This window comes from Chiloscyllium punctatum, chromosome 25 (genome assembly GCF_047496795.1).
Source record: "Chiloscyllium punctatum isolate Juve2018m chromosome 25, sChiPun1.3, whole genome shotgun sequence".
In the NCBI taxonomy this organism is placed as follows: domain Eukaryota; kingdom Metazoa; phylum Chordata; class Chondrichthyes; order Orectolobiformes; family Hemiscylliidae; genus Chiloscyllium; species Chiloscyllium punctatum.
Genome location: NC_092763.1, coordinates 19869189 through 19891003, shown reverse-complemented (window position 1 = coordinate 19891003; position 21815 = coordinate 19869189). Strand labels below are relative to the sequence as shown.

The window sequence follows — 21815 nt, the reverse complement described above, 5'->3', positions numbered from 1 at the left end:
CGCACATCTTTGAACTGTGGGAGGAAACCAGAGCATGCGGAGGAAACCCACGCAGACACGGGGAGAACGTGCAAACGCCACACAGTCACCCAAGGCTGGAATCAAACCTGGGTCCCTGGTGCTGTAAAGCAGCAGTGCTAACCACTGAGCCACTGTGGTTTTAGAGAGGCAGGAAAGGCACAGGAAATCAACCCTCTCCCAGGAGATAGGTTGCATTTTAGATGCTTTAACAAGACTGGTACCTTTTGATATAACCTGCTTTACAGGAGCTGGTAATGTTTCTCAGGCTTGAGGAGAAATGGCAGCTGAAGAGAGGTGTTTTGAAGAGAAAGTAAGTGCCTTTGTGATACTACTGGGGGGTTTTAGGAGGAACAGGAGTGTTGCACAGGCCTCAAAGCCTCCTTCCTAGATCCCTGCCCCACACAAAGATTTCCGTCCATTACTGGGGATGGATATGTACACTGGGTTTGGAGATCAGGCCTACCTGGGGCAGCAGCCTGCTCCCCACCAGACTGGAAGCTTTGCATATCAATCAGGCTGACCTCAGGATGGAGACCTTGTCAAGGCCAGATGATGCATTTTGTGTAGTTTCCAAAACTCCACAGCTCGTGACAAAATGTGAAAGCTTCCTCCTTTTGTTTTCTGAAATTTTGCAACTGCAATCTACCCAACCCATCCTGCACAACTCATCCCTGTTAATATCAAAGCTGCAATCTCCCAGAATGTGATTAGTCACTGGGTCACTCTTGATTAATGAGTACAAAAGAAAATTATTCCTCTCTTACTTAGCCTGGAGAGATTACCCAAGGTCCTCACCGGTAACCAACTAAGGCTACATAATCAATTAAGAATCAAATCCTTCAAACACAAGGGAAAGAATGTCCATAGTTTGTCTCATTATTACAGTCGGAAGCTGTCGGTACTGAGTATGAATTTGAGATTTGAACGCTGTGCGCACTTGCTCCAATATAAACATTTGCTAAAAATCCGGTCCCTGCTCAGGTGAACACAGTTCTGGGTGTGAGGGTAAAGAGTGAGAATGGTGCAGAGATGCTTCAATGTGATTCGTTCCAATGGATAGAGTGGTCTATATGGCAGATACAGTATAATGTGGATAAATCTGCGGACTAGCCACTTCGGTAGCAAAAATAGTAAGGCAGATTATTATCCCAAAGGCAATAAATTGGGAAAGGGTGAGGTGCAATAAGACCTGGGTGTCCTCATCCATCAGTCACTGAAAGTAAGCATTGGAGGTGCAGTAGGTGGTGAAAATGCAAATGGCAAATGCCTTTCTCACAGTTCTTCACACCTCACCACTTATAAAGTGTTCCAAGTTACTATTCTTCAATCCAGAGTAGATAAACTCATGCTTCCTGACACTGACCTTCATTTGCTATAGATTTGCCCAACGACTCATTCAGCCTGCATTCACTTGTAACATCCTCCACTCATTCGTGTAACTTGTTGAACCAAAACTTCTAAGGAGTTACTACCCACCTGTTTGATGTTTAAGTTGTTCAATGTTGGCTGGTCAACATTTATTGCCCATCCCTAACTACGCACACAACAGTTAAGACTCAACTGCATTGCTGTGCATCTAGTGTCACGTGTGGAGCAGACCAGAGAAGGATGGGAAATTTCCTTAGATAAAGGACATTAGTGAGCCAGATGGGATTTTACAACAATGGACAGTGGTTATATAGTCACCGTTAGACTAGTCTTTCATTCTGTATGTCTATTGAATTCAGACTTCATAACCTGCCCATAGTGGGAGCCCGTGTCCCCAGAACATTACTATGGGGATCTTAATTATTCATCATTACCGCAATGCCACTCTGCCCCAATATGTTACATTCTGGTAGAGTTCTGCATTTTTGGCCAGGATTTCCAAATTGGGGCTGTGCAGAAATACAGACCATAGTTTAAGTCACATGCACCCTCATGATATGTGTGGCAATCCAAGCCATTGGCTCTTTTCAAGACTCTACTTGCCCTATTCTGCCATGCGTAGGATTTACTGGTCCCAAAGCCTCTTTGAGAAGGAAAAAGGTGATCACTGGTGAAGGCTTAGAGTGGCAGGTGGGTGAGGTGAGGTAGGATGGAAGGTGGGTAAAGAGGATTGGGTATAAGGAGACAGGTGGATGGGGTAGCAAGTAGTTGCAAATGTAAGGTAGATCATGTGTGAGGGGTTAGGGTGGCAGATGGGTGAGGATGATAGGGTAGTAGATAGCTGAGGGGGTTGGAGTGGCTGATGGATGAGGGGGCAGGTGAAAGTTGGTGAGCCGGATAGGGTGGTAGGTGGCTGGATGAGTGTAGTGTAGTTCAGGGTAGTATTGTTGTTGGGCTGTAGTTAGGGGTGGTATCTGGAGTTTGGGGTAGTCATTGGCAGGGAGTATTGTCAGGTCAGGTTGAGAGTTACTTGGGTGTAGTGAGGTGTTGGTGATGAAGATAGTTGGGTGCTTTTGACAGGTATGGGGGGGTATGCTGATGGGAGGGGACGGAAGAGTAGTTGGGTGATGAGGGGTAGCTCAGGAGACAGAGTGTTGGGGTGTTGGTCAGTCAGAGGGTGTCAGCTGTACAGTTACCTTGGAGTTTGACATGTTTTTTGACATTTTGGGGGTAACTGCATGTGCACATCAGTGGGTTGGAATTTTCTGAAGCCTATGACTACGTCAATGGTGGGGATGTTCTCAGAGGGTTCCAGATGCAGGGTTATAGCCCATCAGAAGTTTAAACTTCCCAGACAATTCCTATATAAGTTGGTGCACTGGGATTCCTGAGAGGTCCCGATGAATATCAATTGGGGCAGCTCAGCCTTCAACTATCCAGGAACTACAGCAGATTGACACCTCTCTGATACAACTGAGGGAGGAATTAGGGTGGATGTGTGAAGTGCTCGCGCAGTATGAACATCTATGAACAGGCTCCAATATTTGTGACTAAATTGAAATCAATAGGTCAATGGTCATCTATCTGGAGTCACATTATGTAAGGCACAGCAGGGCAGTCGTAGCACTGATTTATCTAATCTGCAGCTTTATACTTGGGAGACCCACTACAGTAATCCCATGGGTGTGACTAGTGCAAACAGGCAAGCAGCCAGAACAGTGCACAGAAGTTATGCAGTGCGAGTCAATAATCCCCTGTGCCCTTGCAGATGAAGAAAGGAAACGTTCACTGATGCTGCGGACGAGGCCTCCTTTCCTCCCTAACTATTTCTGTCCTTCCCCCAACATTAACAATGCCCCAATCAAAACACAGTTTTGGTACCAATAACATTTTAATCTGTGACATGGCAAAAGCTGAAAATATAGAATGCTAGACTCAGGCGGAGTGTTATTGCACTCTGTCAGGTTCTGTGATGGAAGGACGGTGATTAAGATTACCAAGGGATGTGGTGAGGAGGTAGAGGGCCCAGGTTTTGCTCAGGCAGCTTGTTTTTGCATTGAACATGGTTAGAGGATGTGACCCAGGAGCTTCCTCAGCTCTGATCGGGAATACACGTAACAGTACACAGCTGGCCTGTACACAGATTAGAAGAAGACACTGTTGGATTGGAAATCTGGGAACACCAGTATTTCAAGGCCCAGGCATCTACCCATGATAGATACACAGAACCAAAGAAAATAGGATCAGGAGTAGACCCTTCGAGCCTGCTCCACCATTCAATATCATCATCATGGCTGATCACTATCTGCAGTACCTTGTCCTCGCTTTCTCCCCCAGCCTCTTTGATCTCTTTAGCCCTTAGAACCGTTCTTAACTCCTTCTTGAATATGTTTGATGTTTTGGCCTTAACTGCTTTCTGTGCCAGTGAGTCCCACAGGCTCACCACTGTCTGTATGAAGAAATCTTTCCTCAGTTCAGGCTTAATGGCCTACTCTTATGCATGGACTGTGTACAATGTTTCTGGATTCTCTGATTATCAGGTACATCCTCCCTCCATTTATACTGTCTAGTCCTGTTATAATTTCTATGTGACTCCTCTCACATTCTTCTAAACTACAGTGAATGTAGTCCTAACTGATCCAATCTCTCTTCAAATGTCAGTCCTGCCATCCCAGGAATCAGTCTGGTAATTCTTTACTGCACACCCTCCATAGCCAAAACATCTTTCTCCAGATAAGGAGACCAAAACAGTATACAATACTCTAGATTTTTTCATTCATTCACAGGATGAGGGTGTCCTGGCTAGACAGCATTTATTGCCCAGAGGGCAGCTATGAGTCAACTACATCACTGTGGGTCTGGAGTCACATAGCAGCCAGACCAGGTAAGGATGGCAGCTTCCTTCCCTAAAGGCCATTAGTGAACCAGATGGTATTTCCCAACAACCGATTCATGGTCATCATTAGATTCTTAATTCCAGATATTTATTGAGTTCAAATTTCACTATCTACCATAGTGGTTTTTGAACCCAGGTCCTCAGAATGTAATCTGGATCACTGTCCAGCAATAATTCCACTCGGCTATTGCTTCCCCATGTAATCTCACCAAGGCAGCAACTGATCCTGCTCCTGCACTTGAATCCATTATGATATAGCAATCTTCACAGCATCTTGTGATCTGTTGGTTTGAGTAGACACAAAGAGATGCACCACACACACAAATAGCTCAACTATTTGAATAATATTAAGTGACTGTCATCTAAGCCTGTCAGAGATCATGGGTGAGGCATTAATGCTGTGGTTTTGATCGATGGGTTTTTCGGCCTAGATTCCCTTCTGTAGCCAATTTAATCCTCAGCATAAAGATATTTTTCTCTCCAGTGTTGAATTTAAACAAGCCTATTTGTCAAACCTTGGTCCTTATTATTTTATCTCTTGCTGTGACTTGAAATGATGGCCAAAGGCAAGAAGCCTTTGTCACAACCATTTCCTGCTCTCATGACTAACTTTTCAAAAGTGAAAAGAAATGAAAGCTTAGATATACTTTCTTTGTTGGTATTTTGTCAAATATCCCAAAGTCGCTTTGTTACCTTTCTTGGAAAATCCTAAAGACCAATTTCTTACCTCACATACCAATGAAAATTAATTCGTGATATTTTATGGATTAAATTTTCCTTATTGTTGGAAAGTTAAATCGGAAGTGTGGAAGAAAATGGAGGTGACATTTTCAGTTCTGGGACTGCTCTTCCTGCTCATAATAGCGTTATTGGCTCTGTGTAGGCGGACAATATCATTTTGGAGCTAGTTTCCTCGCACTGTTAAATGCAGGTCAGTTGTGAAAGATCAGGAACGATGACTGAAATGCTAAGTGACCATTCTGCCCATACAACTATAACATAGGTTCTGTTAGCCTTTCAATTCAGTTCAGAAATCACCTCTGGGCATGGTGCACACACCGAGTTGTGATTGTCCCCTTCAGGCTGGAGCAGGTTATATAAATCATCACGCATCAGCACATTGTTGAGCCTGTAGTCTAATACATTTTTTTGTTGTTTAAAGTTCTGTAACTTTTATGAACATTAAACTGAAAGAAAACATTCTCTGAGGGAACGAAGGGTGAACTGTTAACATTTTCACTGTTGAGTCGTTGAAAGACTTCCCAGCGTTTGTCGCAGGGATCATTCGTAATGAGCTTTTCATCATTTTCAGTGACCAGAAATTGCTACATTTCTCAGTTTCCGAGTGTACTTGAAAGTTGTTGTTCACTGCGATCATCGACATGTTGCAGGGAGACTCCCAGGAACAGAATGTAAGTGATGCTAGCCTCATCCTGCTCTGGGAGTGCAGAAACTTTCCAGCTCCATTATCCAGACCTGGGAAAAATGTGCCCTGGACACGTTGAATTTTCATTCTGAGATAGCAGAGTTTCTTAATAGGTGACAGCATTGGATTGAGAATGCAGGCTGCTGGCTGTGGATGGGGGTTGGTGTGAGGTCCACCTGTCTGCACTGCCACTGCACTGCAAAATCCCTCCAGCCTCCATCCCTAAGAACCCCTCCCTCTGCCCATCTAAGCCAATTTGTTACTTTATACCCTTCATACCACACTACACTCCTCTATCCATCATTATTGCCCCTTATAGCTCCTATGCCTCTCCACTCATCTCCCACAGCCCTTGAAAACGCTCATATCAATCCATTCTCCTTCACCCACTCACCCCTCCTCATGGTACATCATACCCCAATGTCAACTGTTCCCTGTGTCCATTGCCCCGGTGGTTTATTGTCCCAATGCCAACTGTTCATCTATATCCATTACCGAGGTGTTTTATAGCCCCATGCCTATTTGGTATCAACTCGTGACAAAACATGCCACATTCAACACTCTTTGCCCTTCTCCTTCCATTATAACTCACCTTGGACTGACTCAGGAGCCATACTGATGTTGTGTGTCTCCTAATGACATCACAATTCAAATAAACACTCTCATTGATTTAAGAAAAAAACACGAAATATTGTAATTCCTTTAATGATTCACCTACAGAAGCAAACATTTGCATTCGAAGTTGTTCAGCAGCAGTCTCCACGAAGCACACATAGGTGATGTCTTGGGAGTCCACAAATGTACAGTTTTTCAGTTAGAAAAACAGATAAGGAAGAATGGGGAGCAAAGAGATTGCAAATGCAAACCTTAGCTCTGTCATCAAAAAGGACGATGACATGGTAGCTCAGTGGTTAGCACCACTGCCCCACAGTACCAGCGACCTAGGTTCAATTCCACCCTCAGGTAACTGTCTGTGTGGACATTCTCCCTGTGTCTGCGTGGGTTTCCCCCCACAGTCTGAGAATGGGCAGGTTAGGTGGATTGACCATGGGGAATGTGGGGCTACACGGATAGAGTAGGGGGCAGATCTAGGTGGGATGCTGTTTGGAGGGTCAGTACCTGATGAGCCAAATGGCCTGCTTCCACACACTCACTGTAGGGACTCTATGATTGAAAATAACACCCCAAATAAATTGGGGGGGAGGAACTCAGGAAATTTTTGGATTCGAGGCCAATAAAACCCTAGACCCCAATAATCTATATCCCTGAGTACTTAAGAAAGTGGTACTTGAAACAGAAGATGCATTGGTGGTCATCTTCCAAGATTCCCAGAGCAGTTTCTGTGGATCGCAGGTAGCTAATGAAACCCCACTATTTAGAAAAGAGATCCCACTCAGCAGACAAACTAACTTTCTGTCTGAGGGGCTATTGAGCAGAAAATATCTTGAATAAAATATAAATACTGTTGTGCTGTAGATCTTCATACATTAGGAATTTTTTTTAACCCCAAATCCTCTCCCCAGCACAGTGCACTCTCCTCCCTGCCCTGAGTAAATATGGAAGCCACAATTCTTTCTAGGCAACTGGGTTTGGAGAACAAATACTGCTTATCCAAATCCAAAAGACAATCTGAGAAAAATCATCCAGTCTAACAAAACAAAAGGGCAGTACGGGAATTCTTCTGTTATTCGTGAATGTCTGCCCTGTGTTTAATGATTCTGAAATTCACTTCAAACATACAAAATCAAATTCTGACTAGTTTCATTGATACTAAACTGGGGGCTTTCTGCTTTGAAATGTTGAGAGAGGTATTCCAGATGCACTTATTAAGTGTTGACTTGTCCTACTTCCTTAACTCAAGAGTTTGGATTTCCTTGCTTTAGAGTTCAGCAGCTCCCGAGCAAAACATCAGCAAGGACAAAATCTGAGTAAATGAGGTTGGTTAATTGACAAAGATCACCCAGAGAATCGTAGAATCCCTACACTATGGGAGTAGGCCTTTTGGCTCATCAAGTCTACACCTACCCTCTGATGAACATCCCATCCAGACCCAACCCAACCTGTAACCCTGCATTTCCCATGGTGAATCCACCTAGCCTCCACATCCCTGGACAGTACGGGCAATTTAGCATGGCTAATCCACCTACCCTGCACATCTTTAGACAGTGGGAGGAAACCCACACAGAGAATGTGTAATTCCACACAGACACGGCCTGAGGATAGAATTGAACCTGGCTTCCTGGTCCTGTGAGGCAGCAGTGCTAACCACCGAGTCACTATGCCACCCATGAGGAAAAGAATGGAACAGCAGTAAAGCTAAAAGGGAAGAAATCTTACCTTATTCCTCTTCCTGAACCTTGACCAGAATCCTCAGTAGTGAATGTGATAAATAATTCTACTTTATTCTGCCTGCATTCCCATGTGATAACCAGTGAGCCTAACCTAATGTTTCATGGCTTTTTCACGTTCTGTGTGATTCCTTCATGCCTGGTTTCTATTAGAAAGTGTTACTGTTGAGCATTAGTTCCCATTTGTGAAAAATAGCAGAGAGTCCCAGCTGGGACCACAGGCACTCACCTTCATCCGGTCTGGTCACCTTATCATCAGGAGCATACCCGATAGCAGCTAATCCCAATCGGTTCATCCACCTATAGAAGCATCAGTGATGCCAAAGGGAATAAAAAAGCACACACAGGATTAATTACAAATGATTTAATTCGCAATTACCAGCCAATCTTCACTTGCAAGGACTAAAACAGTCAAAATACATTTGATATTTTCAACACAATATTCGAGATCCTTTCTAGTGGGAGGAAAATCCCACAATGTCTGAGGAATTGTGCTGCGTTGTTTTGTTCTTCAATCGGGAGAACACATAAGGCACACTGTAAAGCATTTAATAGGATTTTCTCTTTAGCAAAATATTGCCGCTTTCTCTGTCCAAATTAACCACCACAAGGGTGATCCACCAGCAGAATATGGCTGGGCCATATGAAGCAATATTGAACCTTGCTTGTCTGCCATGTTGCCTACTACACCAGGATCGTTCTGGACAGCAAAGCCATCTCCAGAGTTTGAAAACCACTCACTCATTCCCTGCGAATACGTACAAAATGTGTGTACATTTCTTTGCTGGCAAGACTGATACCAGCTGTTTCCTCCTTTCACCTTACCCACCAATCTAATCCTTCCTCTAGATTCCTATTACCCAAGCACTAATCTCTTTTAATTCTCTAGATTCCCTCCTGCCGTCTCCATGAGACCCATCCCCTAATCTCTGGAGTCTTTTTAATGAAAGTGCGACCACACATCTTCTATTCTCAGCCACCATGCAAGTGAAAGTTTAAATGATCACTTCCCTTCTTTCAAACCTGGCACCAACAACCCTTCCTTGAGAAATCTACTCTTGATCCCTCCATCCTTTCGACTACTGTCTCATTGTTCTTCTCCAAAGTCTTTGAAATGTGTTGGTGCCTCACAAACCTGCACTCAATCTTTTTGGAACTCCTGGTTCATCCCTCCACAGCACTAGAAAGGTCTGAAACATCATCACTATGTCTGTTACCATGACAGTGTGTAACCCTCATTCTGTCTTTCAGAGCCTTTGATGTGGTCAGCTCCGAACATCTGCCAACAATGTTCATGTTTGTCAAACTTGTTGAGACCACCCCAGTTTGTTTCCATTTTATGCTATGCCAGATCATTCTGTTAAAAGACCATGAGACATAGGAGTGGAAGCAAGGCCATTCAGTCCATCGAGTCCACTCCGCCATTTAATCATGGTTTCAATTCCACTTACCCCCACTCTCCCCGTAGCCCTTAATTCCTTGTGAGATCAAGAATTTATCTATCTCAGCTTTGAAGACACCCAACATCCCAGTCTCCACTGTGCTCCATGGCAATGAATTCCACAGGCCCACCACTCTCTAGCTGAAGAAATATCTCCTCATTTCTGTTCTGAATTGACCCCCTCTAATGTTAAGGCTGTGCCCATGGTCCTAGTCTGCCCACCTAATGGAAACAACTTCCCAGCGTCCACCCTTTCTAAGCCATGCATTATCTCGTAAGTTTCTATTAGATCTCCCCTCAACTTTCTAAACTCTCATGAATACAATCCCAGGATCCTCAGCCGATCATCATATGTTAGGCCTACCATTCCAGGGATCATCTGTGTGAATTCTGCTGGACACGCTCCAGTGCCAGTGTGTCCTTTGTGAGGTGTGCGGCCCAGATTTGGACATAGTATTCTAAATGGGCCTAACTAGAGCTTTATAAAGTCTCAGAAGCACATCGCTGCTTTTATATTCCAGCCCTCTTGAGATAAATGACAACATTACATTTGCTTTCTTAATCATGGGCGCAACCTGCAAATTAACCTTTAGAGAATCCTGGACTAGCACTTCCAGATCCCTTTGTACTTTGGCTTTAGGAATTTTCTCACTGTTTAAAAAATAGACCATGCCTGTATTCTTTTTTCCAAAGTGCAAGACCTCGCATTTGCTCATGTTGAATTTCATCAGCCATTTCCTGGACCACTCTCCTAAACTGTCTAAATCTTTCTGCAGCCTTCCCTCAGTACTACCTGCCTGTCCACCTAACTTCGTATCATCGGTGAACTTCACCACATTGCCCCCAGTCCCTTCATTCCAGATCATTAATATATAAAGTGAACAGCTGTGGCCACAACGCTGAACCCTGCGGGAGACCACTTGTCACCAGCTGCCATTCCGAAAAAGAATCTTTTATCCCAACTCTCTGCTTTCTATCAGACAGCCAATCCCTAATCCATGCCAGTAGCTCACCTCGAACACCATGGGCCCTCACCTTACTCAGCAGCCTCCCATGAGGCACCTTATAAAGGCCTTTTGGAAGTCTAGATAGATACCATCCAATGGGTTTCCCTGGTCTAACCTACTTGTTATCTCTTCAAAGAATTCTAACAGGTTTGTCAGGCATGACCTCCCTTTACTAAACCCATGCTGACTTGTTCTAATCCAACCCTGCACTTCCAAGAATTTAGAAATCTCATTCTTAACGTTGGATTCTAGAATTTTACCTGCAACAGAGGTTAGGCTAATCAGCCTATAATTTTCCATCTTTTTTCTTGATCCTTTCTTGAACAAGGGTGTTACAATAGCAATTTTTTAATTGTCTGACTCCAGTAATTTTTGAAAGATCACAGTCAATGCCTCCACTATTTCCTCAGCCTCCTCCCTCAGAACTCTAGAATGTAGCCCATCCAGGCCAGGAGATTTATCAATTTTTAGACCTTTTAGTTTTTCTGGTACTTTCTCTTTTGTAATTGCTACCATACTCAACTCTGCCCCCTGGCTCTCCTTAATTGTTGGGATATAATGTGGTTTCGTCAACGTGAATTCGCTCGAATGCGATTGATGAACTGGGGACACTGTTTTTACAGCACTAACTTTTAAAACGTGTGTTAGCTGTAATGGGATTACATTGACAACACTTTCAGCGCTCTTTCCAAGTGTGATTTTTCTATAACGTTGGCCTTTGCGTTGTAGAAGATCTGACTGTAGTCAAAACATCTCCAATAATGGTTTCACTTCCTGTGCCATCAATCCAACCTCAATGTCCAAAAAGCCTAACATTGTCCTCCTCCTCTTTCCTATTTACACACTACCCCTTTGGCAAAATCCCTACCTCTCCACCTCCTCTCATGACAACCCTGCTACTTTTGTTCTTTCACACTGCTTGGCTGACATCTAGCCATGGGTGATCTACAGTTTCCTCCAGCTAAGGAAGACTGCAGCTTTTATCATTGGCTGCCAGCTCAAACCCTGCTCTGAGTACTTCTCCATGGCCACCATCTCGGATGGATTGGATTATTCACAATCTTCTAATTTTATTTCAACTTTCCAAATTGAAATCTTCTCCGTCATAAAACTACCTACTTTATTGCATCACATGTCAGACAGAGATGACGTTAACGAGCCACCTTCTTCCTTCAGGCTGCTGAGCTCAGAGATCTCCTTTTGCACTTTCTGAGAGCAGAAAGGTAATCACATCTCATCTGCTTCACGGTGTGGACCCTGGACCAGAAGGTTATCTTGGAGGCTTCTGAAGCAAAGAGCAAGGCTTGCTGGCTCTTCACCTCCTGGAGATCCTCTGTGACATCCAATTGTCTACAGCAAGAGTAGGATCTGTGCACTTCTTTGGAGTTTGGACGATTTTTCCCATCTCTCTCTCTTGTCTTCTGAACACCTTTGAGGATAAAGAACCTCTCACAACTGTGTCATAAGTGAGAGAGTGAGGAAACAAAGTTGAACAGCTCAGTTTTCATCTGAAGCTTACTCGTGGGTTGTTACTTTTCTGTGAAGTTCCATTGTCCCGATGTCTACCTGATTAGACTTAAGGGTGTGCTAGTCTAATCTTATAAGGCTGCACAGTGAAGATGTTATAGAGGTAAAAGCTGAGCAGGCAATTTCCCAAGAGTTTGCTTTCTAAGCTTTGAACACACAAATGATTGGAGCACCAAGTTTTACACAAGACATGACAGTATTTGCATATTTTCCTCTGTTGCCACTAACAATTCAGAACAAACAGAATAATTGAATGCCCTTATAAGTTTGACATAAATTAGAAATGATATGAACAATACATAATTAAGGAAGGAATACACTTTTGGAATAAATTCCAGAATTCTGGGACAAAATTATTTGAGGCAAGCTGTAATAAAATGTTAAGGCATAGTTTGAAATGGAGTATTTTATGTGAAAGAAAGATATGTATTTATACAGCACCCTTCACCACCTCAGGATATCACAAATCAGTTTACAGTCAAGGGAGTGCTTTTGGAGTGGAGTTAACTATTGTAATGTAGGAAATGTGACAGTAAATCTATGCACAGTACGATTCCACAAGGCTGGGGTGTAGGTAGGCGGAGTGAAATTGAGAACACAGATGGAGCTGAAAGAATCATAGCTTGCAGTGCAGACTACCCCAAATTCCGCTTTATTTACAGATTGGTGCTTTCCTGGGAATCTTGGGAAGAGTGGTAAAAAACTCCCATACACAAACCCACAAAGTGAGGAGTGTTCCCTTTCTTTCCCTCTTGCATTGTCAAATCGGGGGATGGTTGGAAATGGTGTCTGAGTGATGGCTGATGTCAATTTGCTTTTCTGTAAGCTACAAGGCCCCGTCAAAAAAAAAACACAGGAGCAAATAATAAGAGAGAAAGTGAGAGAGGAGCAGGAAGCAATTACTAAACACAATGGCTGCGAAAACAGGTCACAGGCTTGGAATTCTGCAGTGAGTTACTCAACTCTTGCGTGCCCATTCTACAAGGCACAAGTCAGGAGTGTCATGGAATACTCCCCACTTGATTGGGTGAGTGCAGCTCCAACAACACTCAAGAAGGTTGTCACCATCCAAGCAGCCCATTTGATTGATACCGCATCCACGAGCATCCACTCCCTCCACCATCGATGCTCAGTAGCATCAGTGTGTACTATCTACAAGATGCTCTGTAGAAATTCAACAGCATCTCCTTAGATAGCACCTTCTAAACCCATCTAGGTCAAAGGCAGCAGATACATGGGAAGTTCCTCTCCAAACCACTCACCATCCTGACTTGGAAATATATCACCATTCCTTCAGTGTTGCTGGGTGAAAATCCTGGAATTCCCCATCTCCCCTGCCTCCTAAGAGCATTGTAAGCCGAACTACATCACATGGACTGTAATGGTTCAAGAAGGTCGCAGACCACCTTCTCAAGGGAAACTAGGGATGGTCAATACATACTGGGCCTCCATGAGTGAATAAAAAAAATTACTAGCGGCTCACGCTAAAATGAGAACAACACAAATAACACATTCGAGGAGGGAAAGAGGTGGGTTATATATGTACAGAAGCAGAACACAGTGACTCAGTTACAAAGCTTCCTGGATGTGACAGGGTAAACTTTCTTTGAATGTTGTGAATGTTTCACACTCACCTTTCCTTGTCCCCCCCCCAGATTTTCTCTGAGAAACTTGTGAGGTCTCATGGATGAATTCACCTGTCATCACCCCGTTCCCTCCCCCAGCTTCCAATGTCCATTGAATACTGTTAAATGGGTTAGGCCCATCTGCAGACTGAGACTCACATCTGAACGGATTGAACAGTCAACCACAAATCTTGACGTACAAAGTTAAAAATCACACAACACCAGGTTATAGTCCAACAGGTTTAATTGGAAGCACACTAGCTTTTGGGGCGACGCTCCTCACCTGATGAAGGAGCGTCGCTCCGAAAGCTAGTGTGCTTCCAATTAAACCTGTTGGACTATAACCTGGTGTTGTGTGATTTTTAACTTTGTACACCCCAGTCCAACACCGGCATCTCCGAATCATGACAAATCTTGACAATTGTTATTTCAAGGCTGATAATTTTCTTTCGAGGTGAAATGTTCTCACGGATTGCTTTTGGACATGTTGTTGTATTTCTGGTAAACAACCAATATTTTATGCAACGACTATGTTTTGATTCTGGGGAAAGCAATGAGAGGCCAGCAAAACAGGGTCTCTTACTGTTCTTTACTACCAGATGCACCAAAAGATTGATCAGATAAAACACCCCCCCACATTATCTGGACAAAAGCTCTAATTATTCACTTGACTGTGCAAACTGGATATTGAATGAGGCTGTTTGTTACCTTATTACCTTTTTAGGATGTGCAAAGATTGATAGATTTTTGCATATTAAAGGAATTAAGGGTTACGGTGAGAAGGCAGATAAATGGAGCAGAGTGGACGAAAAGATCAGCCATGATCTTACTGAATGGTGGAGCTGGCTTGAAGGCCCAGATGACCTACTCCTGCTCCTAGTTCTTACATTCTTCTGTTCTGCAGACCAACAGCCGGAGGCAAGATTTCTGGCGACGATTAGGAACGAACACGATTTTAAGCTCCGAAAGGTGGCTTTTTGATTCAACATTATCCTGAATGGTACGTACATAGATGAAATGTTCAAAGACTTTTAGCAGCCTACCAATGGGTGAGATTCAACTTGGCATCCTGTTCAAGCTGAGCAACAGAAGAAATTGAAGTGGACTTAAATATGATTCAAGATAACTGGCCTGCACAGTCACGGCTTGACCAGAAATTAAAACTAACCAGTGTGATCTGCATATATAATGGGCATTCATTTGATTAGGACATGGAGATGAAATTTGAAGCTATTATGCATTACTCGATAACTAAGCTATGCTATAAAATGAGGGATGTTTCAGAAAGATTACATGAATAAAATTAAAATGTTCAAGAAAAAGAAAATAAACTAATTGCAGGAAACTACAGAAGGAGAAAAAATGATTTGCTAACACATTGGGACAGACTTTATTTAAAGAGATAGAGTCCCTACAGTGTGGAAATAGGCCCTTCGGCCCAATAGCCCTCCGAATAGTTACCCACCCACACCCATTCCCCTTCATTTACCCCTCACTAACACACAAATCCCTGAACACTATGTGCAATTTAGTATGGCTAATTCACCTAACCTGCATATCTTTGTAACTGTGGGAGGAAACTGGAACACCTGGAGAAAACCCACGCAGACACTAGGAGAATGTGCAAACTCCACACAGACAGTTGTCTGAAGCTGGAATCAAACCCAGGTCTCCTGCACTGTGAGGCAGCAGTACTAGCCACTGAGCCACTGAGCTACTCTGGAAGTAGAAGAGACACTGCCAGTGGGTTGGGAATCTGTTTATTGTTACTGTTGGCATTGTCGTGGCTTTTTAACTCAGTCCTGGGGTTTCCTGATCATAAAAGGCAAGGATGCATTTAATTTACGAGAAGAAGGAATTCTGCTGTGAGAGACCCTGGCAGCAGTCAGGGTGGCTGAACTGTACAGCAATTCCTAAAACTTCAGGAACCATGTGAATGGGAATGGGGTGGAGATCTGGGAATTCTGTTCCCTAAACTAGTCATGCTGCCCTGGTTGTGAAGGGAATAGATAAGATAGAAGAGAGAGGATGTTTTCACTGGCAGGTGAAGCTAGGATAAGAGGGCATAGCCTCAAGATTAGAGGGAGCGGATTTAGGACTGAACTGAGAAGGAACTTCTTCATCCAGAGGGTTGTAAATCTATGGAATTCCTTGCCCAGTGGAGTGGTTGATGCTTCCTCAGTAAATGTTTTTAAAGCTAAGATAGATAACTTTTTGAAGAGTGAAGGAATGAAGGGTTATGGTGTGAGGGCGGGTAAGTGGAGATGAGGCCACAAAAGATCAGCCATGATCTTATCGAATGGCGGGGCAGGCTTGAAGGGCTCCTATTTCTTATGTTCTTATTTAACATTGATGGTTCTTTATGCTATTTAAGATTCAGATTTTGTCACTCCACTCTAATATTTCTTTGGAAGAATAAGATATTAAGTATAATTAGGGGAGTATCAATATGTATGTATTCTGATGTGAAATTCCTGACAGTATCCATGTACTCGCCAGCTTCATGCTCTCATAAATGTGTTGGTGAACCTGAGCCAGACAAATTCAGAAATCCATCTTCACTAGTTACTGGTATTGAGTGACAAGTGGAAAGCAGCAGATTAATTATGAAGTGGGCAGCAATGGCAAGTCAGATTTAAAGTACCACATTAGCCTACATTTGTTGAACGAGAGCAGTTTTCTGAAATTAAAGCCATAGCTCTGAAGAAAAATCTTACTTTCTGGTTCTCCAGCAACACATCCCTCATAGAAGTGTCAACACTTTCTTGCCAACGTTTTCTTGATGGGATAAAGTAAAACATCAGCAAACCGGATGTAGAGAATGGACAGGTTGTAAGTAAGGCTAAATGGCTGTACATCAACATATCGAACTGCCAAGGGTTCAGCAAAACTGTTAAGCTAATGCTATATAATTTAATGGACCTCTGAGGGAAAAAAAAGGATGCAAGCTTATCAAAAAGTGATGTATTTTTCCTTGCCAATAAATTAATCATTGATTACAATTTTAATCTTCAAATTTCAGCATTTAGCAAAAATGATCTTCTACTCCAGAATTAGGATTTAACCAGTATAATTATTTTCTTTGTCTTTTAATAACTTCAAATTCTTGGGCCTGTCTCAAAAGCGCAGACTTGAATCCCAGAGCAATTGAAATGAAAGACATTGCAGACATTCCCAACTTTGCTTTGATTCTGCACAGCACTCCACCATTTCTCTGTTTGAAATGACTTGGAGCAGTTCTTAACATGAAATCAAGGTTGATTTTAGATTGTCAAATGCTTAATTTCTACTTAGACACAGCATAAATCAGAGGCAATAAGTTAAGAAGAAAAATATTAGATAAGGAGAGAGAGAAAGGAAGCAGCTGTGATAGGTCCTAATAACCATAAAATAGATTTAATCATGCAACTGTGAAATGTTTATTTTCTCAATGCTTCTGACTGACTGCTTCAAAGCCAAATGAACTGAACTAAAAAAAAGCTTTGCAGAGCAAAGATATTGCATTACCTGTGTGAGTTCGGGATAATGTCTGATCAACTAGTTCAGGGATATTATTATCCATGTCTGGAGCAAATAGGACTTGGACTCATGCCTCCTGGCTCAGAGATAAAGACACTGCCACCACATCACAAGATCCCTGCCTTGTCTGAGTTTCTTTTTATATACAAGTGTGAGTTATTGGCATTTTTAATCAACCACTTCAGAGCTGTTATGACACACCTCTGGAGTAGCTGGGACTCAAACCCAGGCCTCCTGACTCAGAATCAGGGACAAGGTCCTTAACATAAGCCAGCTTTTTAAAATATATTATCTAATCAATCTGTTCAGAGATATTATGATGCCTCTGGAGCACGTGTGACTTGAACCCTAGTTTCCAGGTAGGGAGATTACCACTGCGCCACAAAATCCTTACTCTGTGTGTGTGTTATACATTTTCCATATACCTGTGTATAAGGTAATTGTACAGATTATAAACATCTGACTTAGCTCCAGCAGTGCTAGTTACAGGTTAATTCAAGAGTTTGTCATGGTGCAGTGGTGGTGGTAGACTTTGATAAACACTTCATTGTTGTGTGCATGTGAATAAATGAAACAAAATAAGGGAATGGCTCTGTAATGGAGAAGTGAACCAAAAGCAAAAGCCTTTCCTGTCTTTGAAGAAAACCATAGTAAACATCCATCTATCTAACAGGAAGAAAGGAGAAGGATCCTTCATTCCCCACAACTGCATACTAACGTAGAGACTACATTGCAATGTGACCACGGTTCGATGGTACCTCAGCATTGCAAGACTGCCAGAAGATGGAGGCAGAAGTGTGTGAGAATGTTTCACTGAAATACACAATAGCACTTATATAGCAGCCTTCATAGCCTCAAACATCCCAATGTGTTTCACAACCAATGGATGACTTTTGAAACATTGTCACCGTTGGAATGCAGGAAATGTAGCAGTAAATTATCCTTTGTCAGCTTTGAGAAACAACATTAGCATGAGTCAAAGAGCTCTGCTTGGGCAATATTGGTTGAGGGCTAAATATAGAGCTTTCTGAACTGGGAGGTCAGGACCAGTACTGGGAACACAAGCAGTGAGGTTGGACTCTGACTGATAGCTGTACTCCTACATGTTCAGATCTCCCTCAGGGCCACTGGCAGTTTTGAAACATTGAAATAGGGTGATAGGAAGAAAAGGCTTGGGAAGCAATGGCCCAGATTTTGAGCACAATGGACCAATGCTTGATCTTCTGACTTAAATGTGAGAGTGTGAGAATGGGGGTAGTGTGGACCTTATAGAAACATATAAAATTATGAACGGAATAGATAAGATAGAAGCAGGGTGGTTGTTTCCACTGGCAGGTTAAATGGGGGAACTATGGGGGATAGCCTCAATATAAGGGAGAGCAGATTTAGGACTGAGTTGAAGAGAAACATCTTCGGTCAAACGGTTGAGAATCCATGGAATTCCCTGCTCAGTGAAGCAGTTGAGGCTACCTCGTTGAGTGTTTTTAGGGTAAAGATAGATAGATTTTTGAACAGTGAAGAAATTAAGGATAATGGTGAGCGGGCGGGTGAACGGAGCTGAGTCCATAATGAGATCAGCCATGATCTTATTGAAAAGTTGCCATGGTCCCAGACGACAAAAGGCTGCTCTCTCATTACAGGGAGAGAGGGAACTGATGGTGAGTTTAACCTGAGGGTCATCACAGCTCGGACAAGGGGGGAGCTTGAGAAGGCACTGCCTCTATCCTAAACTCAGCCAATATGGGAGTCCACACTCTTGGTGTCACTGTGCATTGCAAATAAGTTGCCCAGCCAACTGATCCCGAGGTGGCATAATATTGCCCAAGATCATTATGGTAACATTGAGGGACAGTGAAGCAGAATGTTTAAATAAACACAGAGAACGCTGGGAGATTCAGTAGGTCTGGCAGCATCTGTGGAGAGAGAAAAACAGTTGACATTTCAGAACCGAAGAGAGTCATAACAGACTTGAAATGTTAAGTCTGCTTCTTTCTCCAAAGATGCTGCCAGACCTGCTGAGTTTCTCCAGAATTCTCTGCATTTGTTTCCAATTTCCAGCATCTGTGGTATTTTATCTTTATTTAAGTAGTATTCTGAGATTGGTGGTTATCTTTATTGCCACTGGCAATAAAACCACCCTGAAGCAAGTTGTCCTCTATTATCCTTGCAGCAGAGGTACGGCATTACAATAGGCTTTGAGTCTGACATGCAGTTCCTTCAATCAACCTCAGGTAGATACAATGGGGCAGCAGGCAAGTGGGTGCATATCGTTTAGCTTGGGTTGCCTGCTCTCTTGTCTTTTATTTGAATCTGTGCCATTTCAACTATGAAATAATGTATCTGAGTCACTCAAAAATCAACACTGAGAATTAACTTAAAATTAATTATGACTGCCAGAGGACATTTTTAGCTGCCTTTGGTTGCGTGCGGCTCTCTAAGCTCCGATAGATTGCAAATCTCCTTTTGATGGTGTTCCTTTTCTGCTGGGCCCCTTAATTCAAATGGGTGAATTTGCACACAATGTTTGGCTCGCTTTATACCTACTTTGACATTCCATAAACAGAAGGCAAAGAAAAATTAAAATTATTAATTAAAAACAATGTTAGTAAGGTGCTTGAAAAAAAATGAAAAGACCCATAATTGCATCTCTACCTTTTCATGTATCCATCTTCCATTTTCACCAACACTCAAACCCACCAGGCGCAGAACACTAACCTATATGGGATGATTTCACAAACTGTGTTATATTTCAATTTCTACACATTGGCAAGGGTACACTTGTCATTATTTTGGTAGGGATTCCACAAACTGAAAGTGTGGAAGGTTAGCAGTTGCTACTGGTGTCACAGAACATGTATACTCCGTGCTTTCATGTGACATATATCTGTCTGCTATTTTACAGATTTAGCAACAGGTTTTAAATAAATATGGTGTGTCCTGGCATTGAAATAGTGGGTGAAGGATTGCTGTACAAATGCTTCAATAATTATCATTAACAGTCTGACAAGGTTGGAATCAGAATTTTAGTGCAAGGATTCCAGTTGGTTTGTATATTATGGCTTGATAACTTAGCATACAGTTTGTGACAAACCTGGTCCTTTTTTTCTAAAAGCTGTTCCTTTTCCCTAGGATATTGTGTCCTTGGTTTGTTTCACAGGGGTGGTAAACAGACCAGGCTCTGAAATGGCTGGGTTTGGTACAGAGATGAAAGGCCTTTTTGTTTATATGTAAACAGATGAGTCTTTCGGCCAAAACTTTTGTGTTTTTAGAAGTAACCTGTATAAGTCAAGAGGGCATGGCCAGCTCTATAGCTGAGCAGTTTAGTCCAGAACTAGTTAGAGAGGTCAGCAGGCTGCTAGAATCTCTCTCCTTCTGCCCTTCTAACTTCGACCTGTAAGCCTTTGTTTCATTTTTACTGTATTTAAGGGGTTTGTTTATTAGGACTGTATTGTATATTTGGAACAGCATAATGAAGTCTAGTTTGGGATAATCTGCATTCTGTGGATGTTTTTTTATTCTGTTTTTTATGTTTCATTCCTTAATTCTGTAAATAAATTTTTGTCTGTTTTAAAAGTTGGTAGTCAACCTAGCTAATTTACTTCGGGTAATGTTCACTGGACACTTACTGAAACAAATTGCAAAGTTATGGTCTGGGGCTGCCTGCTTAAGAATGTTTTGATTGGTCTGGCCTAATCCATACCAAGCTCAACTTGTAAGACAGCCAGTGAACGCAAATTATGACATGCGATCCCTTCAGCCCTCAATGTTGCATTGACCAGTGAAACCAATCTGAAGCCTATCTAATCTACAGTATTCCATTTTCATCAATTACCATTTAAATGTCCTTAAAGTTGGTGAACCTACTTCTGTTGCAGCCACGCTCCTACTACTCTCTGAGGAAAGAAGCTACCTCTGACCTATATCGATCACCCCTCAAATTAAAACTATGTCTCCTTGTGTTAGCCATCACCATCCGAGGAAAAAGGCTCTCCCTGTCCACCCTATCTAACCCTCTGATTATCTTGTATGTCTCAATTAAGTCACCTCTCAACCTTCTTCTCTTTAATGAAACAGCCTCAAGTTCCTCAGCCTTTCCTCATAAGACCTTCCCTCCATACCAGGCAATCTCCCCCGAACCCTTTCCAAAGTTTCCACATCCTTCCTATAATGTGGTGACCAGAGCTGTACGCAATTCTCCAAATGTGGCCTCACCAGAGTTTCAACCTGGGTGGCAATTTTCAGGGATCTATGTCTATGGACACCAAAATCTCTCTGCTCATGTACACTACCAAGAACTTTACCATTAGTTCAGTACTCTTTCTTCATGTTTGCAAATGATGCAACAAATCCTCTGTCAATATTTTGTGATAATCATTTACTCATTATATGGATATTCTGCCAAACCAAGGACCACTCATGCTCCACACCATTGTTTTTCTTTAATCTATTTCAACAGCACAATTCTGGAAATCAGAATACAGTGGATCTTAGAGTCATCTGCAAAGCAATGACACTTGTCACTCATATCGAAAATGGCTGACTGCAAAAACCGAGTGATTTCTGTGGCGTGCATTTTGCTATTCCTGATGACAATTTAATTCTGGCATCAGGTCAAAGAGCATCTCCAGATGTCAGCA

The 21815-nt window shown here is 42.5% G+C and overlaps 1 protein-coding gene across 3 annotated transcripts in view; it reads right to left on the bottom strand.

The window, feature by feature from the left end:
- The window catches only part of LOC140495730 (connector enhancer of kinase suppressor of ras 2), a 577745-nt gene that overhangs the window by 25079 nt on the left and 530851 nt on the right, over nt 1–21815 (bottom strand). For all 3 annotated transcript variants that reach the window (XM_072594776.1, XM_072594774.1, XM_072594775.1), the window contains exon 19: nt 8289–8359. In XM_072594776.1, the coding sequence (XP_072450877.1) occupies nt 8289–8359 (71 nt within the window). The remainder of the gene's footprint in view (nt 1–8288; nt 8360–21815) is intronic.